The sequence below is a fragment of the Ambystoma mexicanum genome, chromosome 1p, assembly GCF_040938575.1.
Source record: "Ambystoma mexicanum isolate Mex_15411 chromosome 1p, UKY_AmexF1_1, whole genome shotgun sequence".
NCBI lineage: Eukaryota > Metazoa > Chordata > Amphibia > Caudata > Ambystomatidae > Ambystoma > Ambystoma mexicanum.
This window is the reverse complement of record NC_090921.1, coordinates 1,302,417,827-1,302,433,042: the sequence shown is the minus strand read 5'-3', so window position 1 is coordinate 1,302,433,042 and position 15,216 is coordinate 1,302,417,827. Positions and strand designations below refer to the sequence as shown.

The 15,216-nt window shown below is 43.3% G+C and overlaps 1 protein-coding gene across 9 annotated transcripts in view; it reads right to left on the bottom strand.

Moving 5' to 3' along the window:
- LOC138453236 (circularly permutated Ras protein 1-like) overlaps nt 1-15,216 on the bottom strand; it is a 332,082-nt gene that overhangs the window by 133,305 nt on the left and 183,561 nt on the right. For 6 of the 9 annotated variants that reach the window (XM_069605933.1, XM_069605959.1, XM_069605900.1 and 3 more), the window contains one exon: nt 659-865. In XM_069605933.1, coding sequence (XP_069462034.1) covers nt 659-865 — 207 coding nt within the window. The remainder of the gene's footprint in view (nt 1-658; nt 866-15,216) is intronic. The other 3 variants (XM_069605940.1, XM_069605910.1, XM_069605949.1) reach the window with 1 other exon arrangement.

Here is a 15,216-nt window from a genome sequence, read left to right as displayed (position 1 = left end):
ACCGAGGCCACGATCCAAGCCTGCATTTCAAGAAACTTGATGGCTGCCGCCCCGGCATCTTCCTTTCACCCTCCCCTTCCCTTGATCACTATTACCTCACCTCACGACCCCTCTACCTCACTCGCCTTATTCTTTTGGCGACAGCTCAATCACCACCACCGCTCCAGCCTCCCGGGCCGCCATGGAAATGGAAAAGGGGCTCCCTTTGGAGCTGAGTCTTCCAGCTCCACTGCGGCCATCTTAGTTAAGTATTCATACAAAATACATTGCTTTCAGCACCCAAACCTGGGGGGCTAATAGCAATAAGCAGGCATTCCACAGGCTGTACCGGCTGGATCCAAGTTAAAGCCACTCGCTATGCTCGGGCCAGCCCATGGAACAGGTACTTATTGTTTAAATATTATCAAGTATTGATGGGCCCAGCAGTGCCATAGCTTCGCACAGGACTAGGTTGTTCATGTTTGCAGTGCAATACCAAAGTCTTCTGTGCACCAATGAGCGACAGTGACAATCCTGGGCGTAGGGCTTCTCCAACTCCTTTCAGAATTAGAGTGGATTGGGAGATGTTAATTCCATGAGCGATAACTTATACTCTTTTACAGGTATAACTGAGTGGATGAGGTATTTCTGTACATTAACTATAAGGAATCATTCTTACTTGGTAAAGGGTGGGTTTTTTTGTCACCAGTCTGGCTGGGCTTTGACCTGAGCATCTGCGTGAGAAGGTCCCGGAATCCACTCCTACCTTTCTTGACCGTGCCACCATTAGCCTCTGATGTTGCCTGCGATGGTGCGACCATCCGTTGCGTGGCACTCAAGTCATTATCATAGGGGTTCCTGTTAGGGTCCAATGGCCCTGGAATATCTAAAAGAAAGATAGTCATTATTCTTAAGATATCACATGTCATGAAGTCAAAACCCGTCCTACGGCGACTCGGTGCGGCTGACAGGGAGTCCGTCACCTGACAAGTGGCTCCTAATCAGCGCTCTGTAGTTGGCGCCTTACAAAGCAACAATAAATAACACATGACTGACTGTCCCACAACTGAACTGGATGATTCACAAATTAGTTATTTTGCACTGCACAGTGCATGGGTCTGGGCATTAGAAAATGTTTTTCCATTAAATGTTCTCATGGATTTGCATTCCCCAGGGTGACTCTTTGCACCATTGAAATAGTGAAGTGCAGTACTTGATGTGTTTACCTTAAACACCACTCTGCCATGGTCATCATGAACATTGCCTGGTGGTTGCTGGGTGCTATATCATTCAGAGCATGTGCCAATCCAGGGAAACACATAATCAAACGACATTAAACACATATATAGCTATCTGAGGGCAACACATTAATATTGTCATTTTTTAAAAAGGCACAATTTCAGTCACACCATTAATGATGACCTTAAAAGGCAAATGAAAATAAGATTTGAGTTTAGCAATCTCAAGAAAAGCGTTTTCTGAAAACATTAAGAGGCTTTGCAATAGACCCAGTGAACTCAACATCTTAAATGTATTTAATGAAAATTTCAGAGACAATAATGCATTTTTGGCACATTGATTTACAGAGCAGATAACCAGTGTCCTTAACAAGGGGTGACAGGATGTGGGCATAAGACCAGATGATGAACTGGGGACAAGGACAGTAAAGCATGATATAGGAACGGGATAGTGGAAGAAGCGCTATGTTTTAGGATGAAGGGGTGAGGTATAAGTGCCATGGGGTTGTCGTAGAGAGGCAGGGGGAGAGGAGAACAGGGGGATATGGTGGTGTAGATTGCTATGAAAGTGATTCTTCAGAAAGGACTAGATATAGAAGGTGGAATTTAAGTAGAGAAAGAGTGGGAGAGGAAGAGCATTCCAGAGTAAGGGAGCGAGCAGAGGAAGAGAGAAGAAACAAGAGGGAGCACAGGTGGCATGAGAGGTGGAAAGGTGGTGAGCCGAGGACGATCGTAGGGAACAAGGGGAAGAGTAGGGAGTGAGAAGGGCCAATAATTAGGGTGGGGCAAGTCTGTGTATAGTATTGAAGATGATGAAAATGAGTTTATACTTTGCCCTCTCATAGACAACCAGCCTAACTGAGGACGGGCTGAGGACGTGGAAGTGAATCAGAGAAGGTTAAAGAGTGTACGGACGGCAAAGTTGAGGACTTTGTCGAGAGGTGAAAAAGCATAGTTGAGAAGGACATAGAATAGAGTAGCTTAGTAATCAGGTCAAGAGAGTACTAAAATGGAGATTAGTTAAGTAGCATTGTTGAAGGGAAGAAGATGTGTTATTTTTCTGATGTTGAGGAGATTAAGTATGACTGTTGTGGCAGATTTGGAGCGAGATGAAGAGCAAGAAGTTGTGAGATGGGTCGAAGATGACACCAAGGTTGCGAGTAGAAGCAGAGTTGGGAAGGTTGTCGGGATACAAGAATAGAAGAGGGAGAGGAAGAGATACTTTGTTTGGATGGGAAGTAGAGAACGTCAGTCTTGGTGAAGTTGTGCAGGAGCAAGTGAGATGCCATCCAGTATGTGATGGCGGAGAGACAGTTAGAAATGTTTGACCGGAGCTCATCAGCTAAGGATGGTAAAAGAGAAGAAGATGTGAGTGTCAGCAGCTAAGAGTTGATGGGAGCAGCCATAGGAGGAGATCAAGATGCCAAGAGCCAAGATATAGAGAGTGAAGAGAGGTGGATCCAGGACTGACTCCTGGGAAACACCAACAGTAAGGGGAGTAAGTACGGAGGTAAGGCTGCTCCAGGAAACCTGGAAGTGTCTGGAGGCAAGATATGAAGCAAACCAAGCAAGGAACTTTTCCCTGATCCCTAGGAAAATTAGTGTTGAGAGAAGGGCAAAATGGTTGACGGTATCGAAGGGAGAAGAGAGGTTGAGAAGAATAAGAATAGATTAACGTTAGCATGGCAAGCGGAATAGATGTAGTTGCTGCCATTGAGGAATGTTTGCTCTGTAGAGGATCCCGAAGGTTGTGTGTGTCAACAAACTCAAAGAGTCCTCGCTCTAAGATTTTGGAATAGTGAAGTAGAAGAGAGACAGGACAAAAGTTGGTAGGACGGTGCCATCGTGCCATCCAGAGTTCCCAGGTGAGCTGATTTTGGTCCCCTAACCCTCGCAGGTCTTTTGAAATCTTTGACCCTGCCCCTGGTTGCCCCCAGACCCCACGTGCTGCCTTGCTAACCCGGCTCCCTCTCCACTGTTCCCCTCCGTCCGCTCGCCTCCCAGCCCTCCCTCCACCCGTGATTGGCTGAATCTTTGTTTGGCTATGTCCATGAGCAGCCACACTGTGGGATAACGCCTGTGCCATCCGGTGTTCCCAGGTGAGCTGATTTCGGTCCCCCGACCCTCGCAGGCTTTTTGAAATCTTGGGCCCTGCCCCTGGTTGCCCCCAAGCCCCATGTGCTGCCTCGCTTCCCCAGCTAACCTCTCCACTGTTCATCTCCCTGTGCCCGCCACCCAGCCCTCCCTCCACCAGTGATTGGCCAGTTCGCTGGTTTTAACAGGCCTTCCCAGGGCAGCCCTATGCCCGGCAGCCCCTGCGGCAAAGAGCCCAAGACAAAGGGCGGCTTCAACAGAGGCGGCTCCAGGTTGTGTTGGCAGGTGTCAACAGGTGAAGCCAGCGGCCAGCTCGTCAACCAGCAGCAACAAACAAGGTAAGAGTGGCCACAGTGGGGAGTAGAGCAATCACTCTATTCTGGAAGCCCTTCCACATAACAAACCTACTTACACTGTGATAGTACAGTGATTATTAGCTTGTGCTCTCTAGGACCACACTGTGATTATTAGCTTGTGCCCTCTAGGTCCACACTCTGATTATTAGCTTGTGCCCTCTAGGACCACACTGTGATTATTAGCCTGTGCCCTCTAGGACCACACTGTGATTATTAGCCTGTGCCCTCTAGGACCACACTATGATTATTTGCTTGTGCCCTCCAGGGCCACACTATGATTAATAGCCTGTGCCCTCTAGGACCACACTATGATTATTAGCCTGTGCCCTCTAGGACCACACTATGATTATTAGCTTGTGCCCTCTAGGACCACACTGTGTGTATTAGCTTGTGCCCTCTAGGACCACACTATGATTATTAGCCTGTGCCCTCTAGGACCACACTATGATTATTAGCTTGTGCCCTGTAGGACCACACAGTGGTTATTAGCTTGTGCCCTCTAGGACCACACTGTGATTATTAGCCTGTGCCCTCTAGGACCACACAGTGATTATTAGCCTGTGGCCTCTAGGTCCACACTATGATTATTAGCTTGTGCCCTCTAGGACTACGCTGTTATTATTAGCTTGTGCCCTCTAGGATTATTAGCTTGAACACCCTAGAATAGTACTGTAATTATTAGCTTGTGTCCTCTAGGACTACGCTGTGATTATTAGCTTCTGCTCTCTAAAATTCTTAGATTGAACACCCTAGAATAGTATTGAGATTATTAGCTCTGCTCTCTAAGATTATTAGCTTGAACAACCTAGAATAGTACTGTGATTATTATCTTGTGCCCTCTAGGACTACACTGTTATTATTAGCTTGTGCCCTCTAGGACCACACTGTGATTATTAGCCTGTGCCCTCTAGGACCACACTGTGATTATTAGCCTGTGCCCTCTAGGACCACACTATGATTATTTGCTTGTGCCCTCCAGGGCCACACTATGATTAATAGCCTGTGCCCTCTAGGACCACACTATGATTATTAGCCTGTGCCCTCTAGGACCACACTATGATTATTAGCTTGTGCCCTCTAGGACCACACTGTGTTTATTAGCTTGTGCCCTCTAGGACCACACTATGATTATTAGCCTGTGCCCTCTAGGACCACACTATGATTATTAGCTTGTGCCCTGTAGTACCACACAGTGATTATTAGCTTGTGCCCTCTAGGACCACACTGTGATTATTAGCCTGTGCCCTCTAGGACCACACAGTGATTATTAGCCTATGGCCTCTAGGTCCACACTATGATTATTAGCTTGTGCCCTCTAGGACTACGCTGTTATTATTAGCTTGTGCCCTCTAGGATTATTAGCTTGAACACCCTAGAATAGTACTGTGATTATTATCTTGTGCCCTCTAGGACTACACTGTTATTATTGGCTTGTGCCCTCTAAGATTATTATCTTGAACACCCTAGAATAGTACTGTGATTATTAGCTTGTGTCCTCTAGGACTACTCTGTTATTATTAGCTTGTGCTCTCTAAGATTATTAGCTTGAACACCCTAGAATAGTATTGTGATTATTAACTTGTGCCCTCTAGGACCACACTGTGGTTATTGGCTTGTGCCCTCTAGGACCACATTGTGATTATTAGCTTGTGCCCTCTAGGAATATTATCTTGAACACCCTAGAATAGTACTGTGATTATTAGCTTGTGCCCTCTAGGACTACAATGTGATTATTAGTGTGTGCCCTCTAAGATTATTAGCTTGAACACCCTAGAATAGTACTGTGATTATTATCTTGTGCCCTCTAGGACTACACTGTTATTATTAGCTTGTGCCCTCTAGGACCACACTGTGATTATTAGCCTGTGCCCTCTAGGACCACACTGTGATTATTAGCCTGTGCCCTCTAGGACCACACTATGATTATTTGCTTGTGCCCTCCAGGGCCACACTATGATTAATAGCCTGTGCCCTCTAGGACCACACTATGATTATTAGCTTGTGCCCTCTAGGACCACACTGTGTTTATTAGCTTGTGCCCTCTAGGACCACACTATGATTATTAGCATGTGCCCTCTAGGACCACACTATGATTATTAGCTTGTGCCCTGTAGGACCACACAGTGATTATTAGCTTGTGCCCTCTAGGACCACACTGTGATTATTAGCCTGTGCCCTCTAGGACCACACTGTGATTATTAGCCTGTGCCCTCTAGGACCACACTATGATTATTTGCTTGTGCCCTCCAGGGCCACACTATGATTAATAGCCTGTGCCCTCTAGGACCACACTATGATTATTAGCCTGTGCCCTCTAGGACCACACTATGATTATTAGCTTGTGCCCTCTAGGACCACACTGTGTTTATTAGCTTGTGCCCTCTAGGACCACACTATGATTATTAGCCTGTGCCCTCTAGGACCACACTATGATTATTAGCTTGTGCCCTGTAGTACCACACAGTGATTATTAGCTTGTGCCCTCTAGGACCACACTGTGATTATTAGCCTGTGCCCTCTAGGACCACACAGTGATTATTAGCCTATGGCCTCTAGGTCCACACTATGATTATTAGCTTGTGCCCTCTAGGACTACGCTGTTATTATTAGCTTGTGCCCTCTAGGATTATTAGCTTGAACACCCTAGAATAGTACTGTGATTATTATCTTGTGCCCTCTAGGACTACACTGTTATTATTGGCTTGTGCCCTCTAAGATTATTATCTTGAACACCCTAGAATAGTACTGTGATTATTAGCTTGTGTCCTCTAGGACTACTCTGTTATTATTAGCTTGTGCTCTCTAAGATTATTAGCTTGAACACCCTAGAATAGTATTGTGATTATTAACTTGTGCCCTCTAGGACCACACTGTGGTTATTGGCTTGTGCCCTCTAGGACCACATTGTGATTATTAGCTTGTGCCCTCTAGGAATATTATCTTGAACACCCTAGAATAGTACTGTGATTATTAGCTTGTGCCCTCTAGGACTACAATGTGATTATTAGTGTGTGCCCTCTAAGATTATTAGCTTGAACACCCTAGAATAGTACTGTGATTATTATCTTGTGCCCTCTAGGACTACACTGTTATTATTAGCTTGTGCCCTCTAGGACCACACTGTGATTATTAGCCTGTGCCCTCTAGGACCACACTGTGATTATTAGCCTGTGCCCTCTAGGACCACACTATGATTATTTGCTTGTGCCCTCCAGGGCCACACTATGATTAATAGCCTGTGCCCTCTAGGACCACACTATGATTATTAGCTTGTGCCCTCTAGGACCACACTGTGTTTATTAGCTTGTGCCCTCTAGGACCACACTATGATTATTAGCATGTGCCCTCTAGGACCACACTATGATTATTAGCTTGTGCCCTGTAGGACCACACAGTGATTATTAGCTTGTGCCCTCTAGGACCACACTGTGATTATTAGCCTGTGCCCTCTAGGACCACACAGTGATTATTAGCCTGTGGCCTCTAGGTCCACACTATGATTATTAGCTTGTGCCCTCTAGGACTACGCTGTTATTATTAGCTTGTGCCCTCTAAGATTATTAGCTTGAACACCCTAGAATAGTACTGTAATTATTAGCTTGTGTCCTCTAGGACTACGCTGTGATTATTAGCTTCTGCTCTCTAAAATTCTTAGATTGAACACCCTAGAATAGTATTGAGATTATTAGCTCTGCCCTCTAAGATTATTAGCTTGAACACCCTAGAATAGTACTGTGATTATTAGCTTGTGTCCTCTAGGACTACTCTGTTATTATTAGCTTGTGCTCTCTAAGATTATTAGCTTGAACACCCTAGAATAGTATTGTGATTATTAACTTGTGCCCTCTAGGACCACACTGTGGTTATTGGCTTGTGCCCTCTAGGACCACATTGTGATTATTAGCTTGTGCCCTCTAGGAATATTATCTTGAACATCCTAGAATAGTACTGTGATTATTAGCTTGTGCCCTCTAGGACTACAATGTGATTATTAGTGTGTGCCCTCTAAGATTATTAGCTTGAACACCCTAGAATAGTACTGTGATTATTATCTTGTGCCCTCTAGGACTACACTGTTATTATTGGCTTGTGCCCTCTAAGATTATTAGCTTGAACACCCTAGAATAGTATTGTGATTATTAGTTTGTGCCCTCTAAGATTATTAGCTTGAACACCCTAGAATAGTACTGTGATTATTAACTTGTGCCCTCTAGGACCACACTGTGGTTATTGGCTTGTGCCCTCTAGGACCACATTGTGATTATTAGCTTGTGCCCTCTAAGAATATTATCTTGAACACCCTAGAATAGTACTGTGATTATTAGCTTGTGCCCTCTAGGACTACAATGTGATTATTAGTGTGTGCCCTCTAAGATTATTAGCTTGAACACCCTAGAATAGTACTGTGATTATTATCTTGTGCCCTCTAGGACTACACTGTTATTATTGGCTTGTGCCCTCTAAGATTATTAGCTTGAACACCCTAGAATAGTACTGTGATTATTATCTTGTGCCCTCTAGGACTACACTGTTATTATTGGCTTGTGCCCTCTAAGATTATTAGCTTGAACACCCTAGAATAGTACTGTGATTATTAGCTTGTGCCCTCTAGGACTACGCTGTGATTATTAGCTTGTGCCCTCTAAGATTATTAGCTTGAACACCCTAGAATAGTACTGTGATTATTAGCTTGTGCCCTCTAGGACCACACTGTGATTATTAGCTTGTGCCCTCAAGGACCACACTGCACTGTGGTAATGAATGTGTGCCCTCTAGGATTATTAGCTTGAACACCCTACAATAGTACTGTGATTATTAGCTTGTGCCCTCTACAATTATTAGCTTGAACACCTTAGAATAGGACTGTGATTATTAGCTGGTGCCCTCTAGGACCACACTGTGATTATTAGCTTGTGCCCTCTAGGACTATATTGCGATTATTAGCTTGTGCCCTCTAAGATTATTAGCATGAACATCTCTAGAATAGGACTGTGATTATTAGCTTGTGCCCTCTAGGATTATTAACTTGAACACCTCTAGGATAGCACCGTGATTACTAGCTTGCGGCCTCTAAGATAGCACTGTGATTATGTGACTGAGCACTAACCTTAGAGATTAGCACACATTCACCAAATTCACATCTAGAAAAGATCACTATAGAATGGTACTGTCATTATTAGCCCGTGCCCCCTAAGATAGCACTGTGATTATCAGTTTGCGTCCACTAGGACAATTCTCTAGTTATTAGCTATACACTGCTTCACACCACAGAGTTTTGTTTACTGCAGTAAGCCTCTTCCAGGGAGACCCACATTAGGGACAGCCACTGGAATATCCCAGCTATATAACCCTAGTAAACCTCCCCAACCGGACAACCCTAACTGGAGACAGCGACTGAACTACCCCAACAATATCACCTGACTAGACCATCCGAACAGACAGAGCTTGTACCAGACATTCCCCCACACCCAGTCCAACACCATAAGACAGTCGGACCAAAAGCCAAAAGACCAACTCTGCATCAACGAACCAATGAAAAACCAACAAAAAACGCTCAAGCTCAAAATGCCACACAAAAGAATGGGACCAAAGGGAAGGCAAAGACCAGAAAGAACAAACCCAACTGAACACCACTGAAGACTCACAACTGCAGAACACACTCCCAGAGACAGGAACGACAACAGAACCAGCACCGAGAGAAGAGAAAAATCCCTCTACCTAACTCCATAACTCGCAAATAACCACTCACCAGAACAAGCCAACCCAATGTACAAATCAAGCACAACTGACAACCAAACACAACCACGCAGAAGAAGAACGGACAAAGCTAGAAATAACAAGAACATAATCGACACACTAACACCTTACATCACCAAAACAAGAGGACCTTTCACTCGACAGCCACAAAATTTAATAGAGGAGCCTGATGAAAACAAAAACCCAAGACTGAACCTAGAAGAACTTTTCGACGACACAGACACAACTGTACCAACACCTCAACTAGAGATCGATCTGGAAGGAAACCTTAACACCAGTCAGAAGACAACACTGACATTAAAGCACAAACCAAACTACACCTTTAAAATCCACTGCAACCCAATTAACCAAAGATCCATGTCAAAACACTCAACAGAGATCTTCGACCTTCCATGGGACAACGGCATCGACATCTTATTCATCACAGAAACATGGCTGGATGACAACTACAAAATCACACTCCAAAGCTGCCTATCCACCAACTTCAAATGCCTTCAGGTAAACAGGAAAAATAAAAAAAGGAGGAGGCCTCGCAATAGCATTCAAAGAACATCTGAAAGTAAAAACAGACGAACGTCTTAACATCATCAACTGCGAAACAATGGTCATACACCTATCAGCAAATCCAAAAACAAACATCAAATTCATACTGGTTTACAGACCACCGACATATATGCCACTTTTGTCAACAACTTCATAGAAGCCATCACCAACATAGCCATCGAGCGCGAATATCTAATAATCCTGGGGGACTTCAACATTTGGTTCCAAGAAAAACACACCAACTTTCAAAACTCACTAATAGGGCAGTTAACAACCATGAAATTACAACAGTTGGTCAAAGGGGCAACACACTCGGCAGGACACACCCTTGAAGCAATCTTCGCCAAGATAAAACGTATCACCACGGCATCACTGATACAAATACTGTGGAGCAACCATCTCATCATCCCATTCGTGATCACACTACCAACTCAAGTCAGCATCCAGCCCCTCAAGCTCACAACCACCACAAAAGAAACTGGAAAACCGTCAAAGCAAGCAACCTAATGGAAAAACTGCAGATGACCAAACCTTCAACAACAGAACTGGATCTGGCAGACCTAGATGGGAAAGCGAACCTACTCCACAAATGGATTGCTGATACAATTGAAAACATCGCCCCGGAAAAACCATTTACCCCCTCAAGAAAAAGAGCAATAGGAAAATGGTTCACCACACTACTAAGCACCATGAAAAAGAACATGAATCTGGAATTGGAATGGAGGAAAGAATACAACCAAGACAAGAAAACCCAGTTCCAGAAACAAATCCGATCATACACGAAGGAAATTCAAAATGCAAAGAGAAGGCATTATGATGACAGAATACCAATGCCACCAACACACAAAAAGAAATGTTCAACATCATAAAAGAAATGAGAAACCCACCTGGTTGCGACAACACTCCAACCCCATCAGAGAAACTATGCAACGACTTGGCAGACCATTTCAGGAACAAAATCAATGACATCCGACAAATCATACAAAACAGACCAATCAACCCTAACACTCAACTAACCGGACCTGATGAGGAGCCACAGCACAAATTCCAAAACTTTCCAGAAATATCAGCAGAGGCATTCGTCAAGCTGGTAAAACACAGCAAGAAAGCGGAATCACAAATGGATCCCTGCCCCCCTGACATCTACAAATCAATCCTCGCAAAAGGAACGCCATCAGAATAATACAGAAACCTCCTAAATATTTCACTCACAACAGGAACTGTACCACGATCATTCAAATCAGCATATATTAAACCGCTTTTAAAAAACACAAATGGCGACGTGAAAGACCTCTCGAACTACAGACCGATTTCAAACATTCCCTACCCGGCAAAACTCCCAGAAACTTACGTATACAAATGAACCCAAGAACATGTAGAAAAACACCACTTCTAGACCAAGCACAAGTCGGTTTCAGACCCACAAGAGGAACAGAACTGGCACTACTATCCATCTGGAACGACCTAAAAACAAACGCAGAGTCCAACACAACCTCAGCTCTGATTCTGCTCGATCTCTCCGCAGCCTTCGACACAGTAAGCCATGACACCCTAACCAAAAGATTGAAAGATTTAGGTTTAATGGACATGGCACTACTCTGGAATAAATAATTCCTCGCAGACAGAACAGAAACTGTATGGATAAAACCCTTCAAATCTACTCCACGAGTTAACGACTGTGGAGTACCACAGGGAACCTCACGGTCACCACTATACTTCAACATCTACCAGAGTCTAGTAATCAGGATCTTCAAAAAATACTAAATTACATGCTACATCTACGCAGACGACACTTAAATCATATACACAATCGAAGATACTCAAGCCGATCACTCAACCCTAATAGAATGTCTAAAAGAAGTCTTTCACTGGATAAACACCAACAACTTGAAAATCAACCCAGGAAAGACAGAAATCATGATTATATCCAAAAACCAAGAGAACAACACCGACATTCCCTGGCCGACGGAAATCATACATGCCAACATTCTGTGACCAAAAATCTGTAGGAATCTTAAAGGTTCAAAAATAGTAATTAGCATAATGATGACATCACAGGAAATGATGTCACATCAATTTGACCCAATGAAATGATAGGACATGACATCACAGGAAATGTGACGTGAACTTTGACCTTGTGACCTCACAGAAAATGACCTCAAGTGACATGGCTTTGAAGAGCTCACAGGAAACGACTGCCTGGTGTGGCCTATCCAGATCCTCTGACCCATCATTAGAAAAAAAAGTACCAAATAAGTGAGCTGTGCACACTGTGACCAGCTTCTTCCTCATTAACACAAGTTTTCCCCTTCAAACATACCCATAACAATGATGTATACATTCTCCATTAATCTAGGATTTTCAGAAGTTAATGAAACCTGGTTAACACTTTATTAGATTAGGACGTGTACTACTTCTTTAGGAATAAAACATTTTAATAGTTTTTCTTAAAACAAACAACATCTCTGTTAAGGAAAAACAAGCAAAATAAATAAAGTGATAATATTCTCAGTCAGTAGCTAAATTCAATAACATAATAAACAACAAACTGTACCATGGGTTCAATGAGATTATCTTATGCAGAGGCCTAATAAAGCCGACATTTTTAACAAAAGATGAGTAGAAGTGGTGTTAGAAACCTAACTTTATAGTTAAATAAATAAGCATCAGAGAATTATGCCCAAAATAGGATAAAACAACATATAATACTTATTGTGTATTACAGCAGAGCACATACTGAGCGTACAAAATGGGAATTGTAAACATGTTGAAACCTGTTTGTTCTAGCATATTTATTACACTATTTACTTTCTTATAATGTGTGACATATTGCTTCACCTTTTGGGACTCTTTTCTTGAATGTCTCTCTAACAATTAGACGGATGGTCCTGAACTTGTGCTTGCTGTAGGGCCACTGCTCTCCCTCCTAGCCAATAATGTTTGGTATGCAGACGATTTTGCTTTCTTGATTAACTTGTCAGATGGTTTCCACTTGTGAGGGTCAGTATTGCTAAACACATTGGCCCTCATTAGGACCTTGGCGGAGGAACATGGCGCTATTAGCACCATGGTCCATGGCGCTAAGCTGCCAACTCCGCCATGGTGGTTGGCGGACTTACCGCCCCATTCCGACCTTGGCGGGGCGGTAAGTCCCCAATCCCCATTTACCCTTCCCCATTCCCATTTTTGCCCCATAGGGCATAATGGGAGTGGGGAAGGCGTTAATTACGCCACCGTAAATTACGGTGGCGTAATTAACAACAAGGTCTCTTAGCGCCACGGATTTTAACGCCTGCTAAAAGCAGGCGTTAAAATCACCATGGCGCTAAGGGAACTCGTACTCAGGCGGTAAGGGTCGGCAAGGTTTACGCCGGCGTAAACCCCTTACCGCCTGGATCCTAATGAGGCCCATTGTCCTTTGCTGATAAAATGCCAGAGTGTATTCCTAATACCTTTATTGGCTGCATACACACTGTCAGAAGCATGGCCTTCTTGACTCATTCCCAGCTGACTCCTCATATCAGTTGTCACTTTCCGTACCATATTGAACAGAGTTTCACAGAATGCATTGCTGTGAGGTATTAACAGAATGTACTTTGACAGAACACACGGCACCTTGAAGCGAAGAGAGTTATCTGCAGGATCCCTCAATTTGGAAAGATCTTCCCAGAAATGATCAATTCTTGTAATTCCATCTTGCCAGGTTGGCAGAAGTGTAGTAGACTGATAGTCTAAGAATTCTCGAGAAAGTTGCTGCATATCTTCTTCAGGAACAACATCAGGGAAAACATTAGACAACTCCTCAATACTTGTAAATGACGAGGTCATCCGCATGTTTGAAGACAAAAATGTGGCATTCCTTACCACTGGATCATAGAGGGGAAACTTAGTTTTGATGTATGTTAGCACCTTAATATAAATTTCTCTAACTTGTTTCCTAAATACTCCAACTGTGGGTGTACCCTCGATATCAGAATGCCTTATCGCCTGTCGTGCCACATAGCCAATGAACAAATCAGAATCACTGTGATGATTGCGCGGGTCATTAAAAGCAACTTCTAAAATGTCATCCTTATGCTGCTCAATGATCTCTGGCTTTACCAGGCATGACAGAATTGACTCATATAGTTTGATCTGTGACTGGTGCAGCACATGTATTATAGGAGCCTCTGTCTGGAGTAGGACATTAAACTCATCAAAATTGGGCGTGATTGCATGGAGAAACAGAACATAGCACTTCAGTATAGGGTCTTTGAAAACTTTCACTAGTCGTTCTTCTCTCCACCTTTTAGATTTTTTTGCCGTTTTCTTGCTGGCTCCTCACTTGGCTCATCATCCTCGTAGTTTGTAAGAAAGTAAGATTTCAAACCATCCCACAATTTTAGAGCTCTTTCAAGACATTTACTGAGGCGAGCCATCTTGTACTTACATGTTTGAGCACCTTACGAATTACCTGATCACAAAAAAGTAGGGATTCCCTCAATTTAGATTTTCTTTTTGCACTTTTTTCAAAGTGGTAAAATAAGTCAATAGCAAATTCTTCTGGATTGAAGCGAATGAGAGCCTTCTCTCCATTTTTTGCAGCTAGATGAGAAAGGTGGCATGGGCACCCCATCATATACATAGCTGCCCTATCTTTTTTCAGATACCCAAGAACTCCCGTGCCTTTCCCAGTCATAACAGAAGCATTGTCACAAGACTAAGATTTTTCTCTTCCAATGATCTTTTTACAGCAATGTAAATATTTTCACCTGTTGCTTCATTAACAGCTGGCATGTCCAGAAAAGAATGTACAACTAGGCCAGATGTTTGGTCTTCATGACTTATAACCACTGGAAAAAACGTATCCTCCTCATCTGAACTTCCATCGGTTGCAAGAGAATACCAGTTTTTATTGACAGCAAGGAATCCCTTTAAATCCTGCATGGCATCAGCAGCAATTGCATTGATGATATGGCTTCCTTTGGTTTGGCCACAGGAGTATGACTGAGCAATTTTGCTATCTGGAAACATGACAGCAGCCATCTTGGAAAAATCATCATTTACACTAATTGGCAAATTACGCTTGACAATTAGCCCTTGAAAAAAAACTTCTGCTTTTATGACTTTGTGAGAGAGTTGTGATGATGTTTGCATATAAGCTATTATACTACTTGTTCCACTAACTTCAGAGGCACGAAACTTGGGTTTTGAAGTGGCAATATGTTTCTTCAAATCTGCCATGCCACCGTGTTTTATGGAGAAATCAC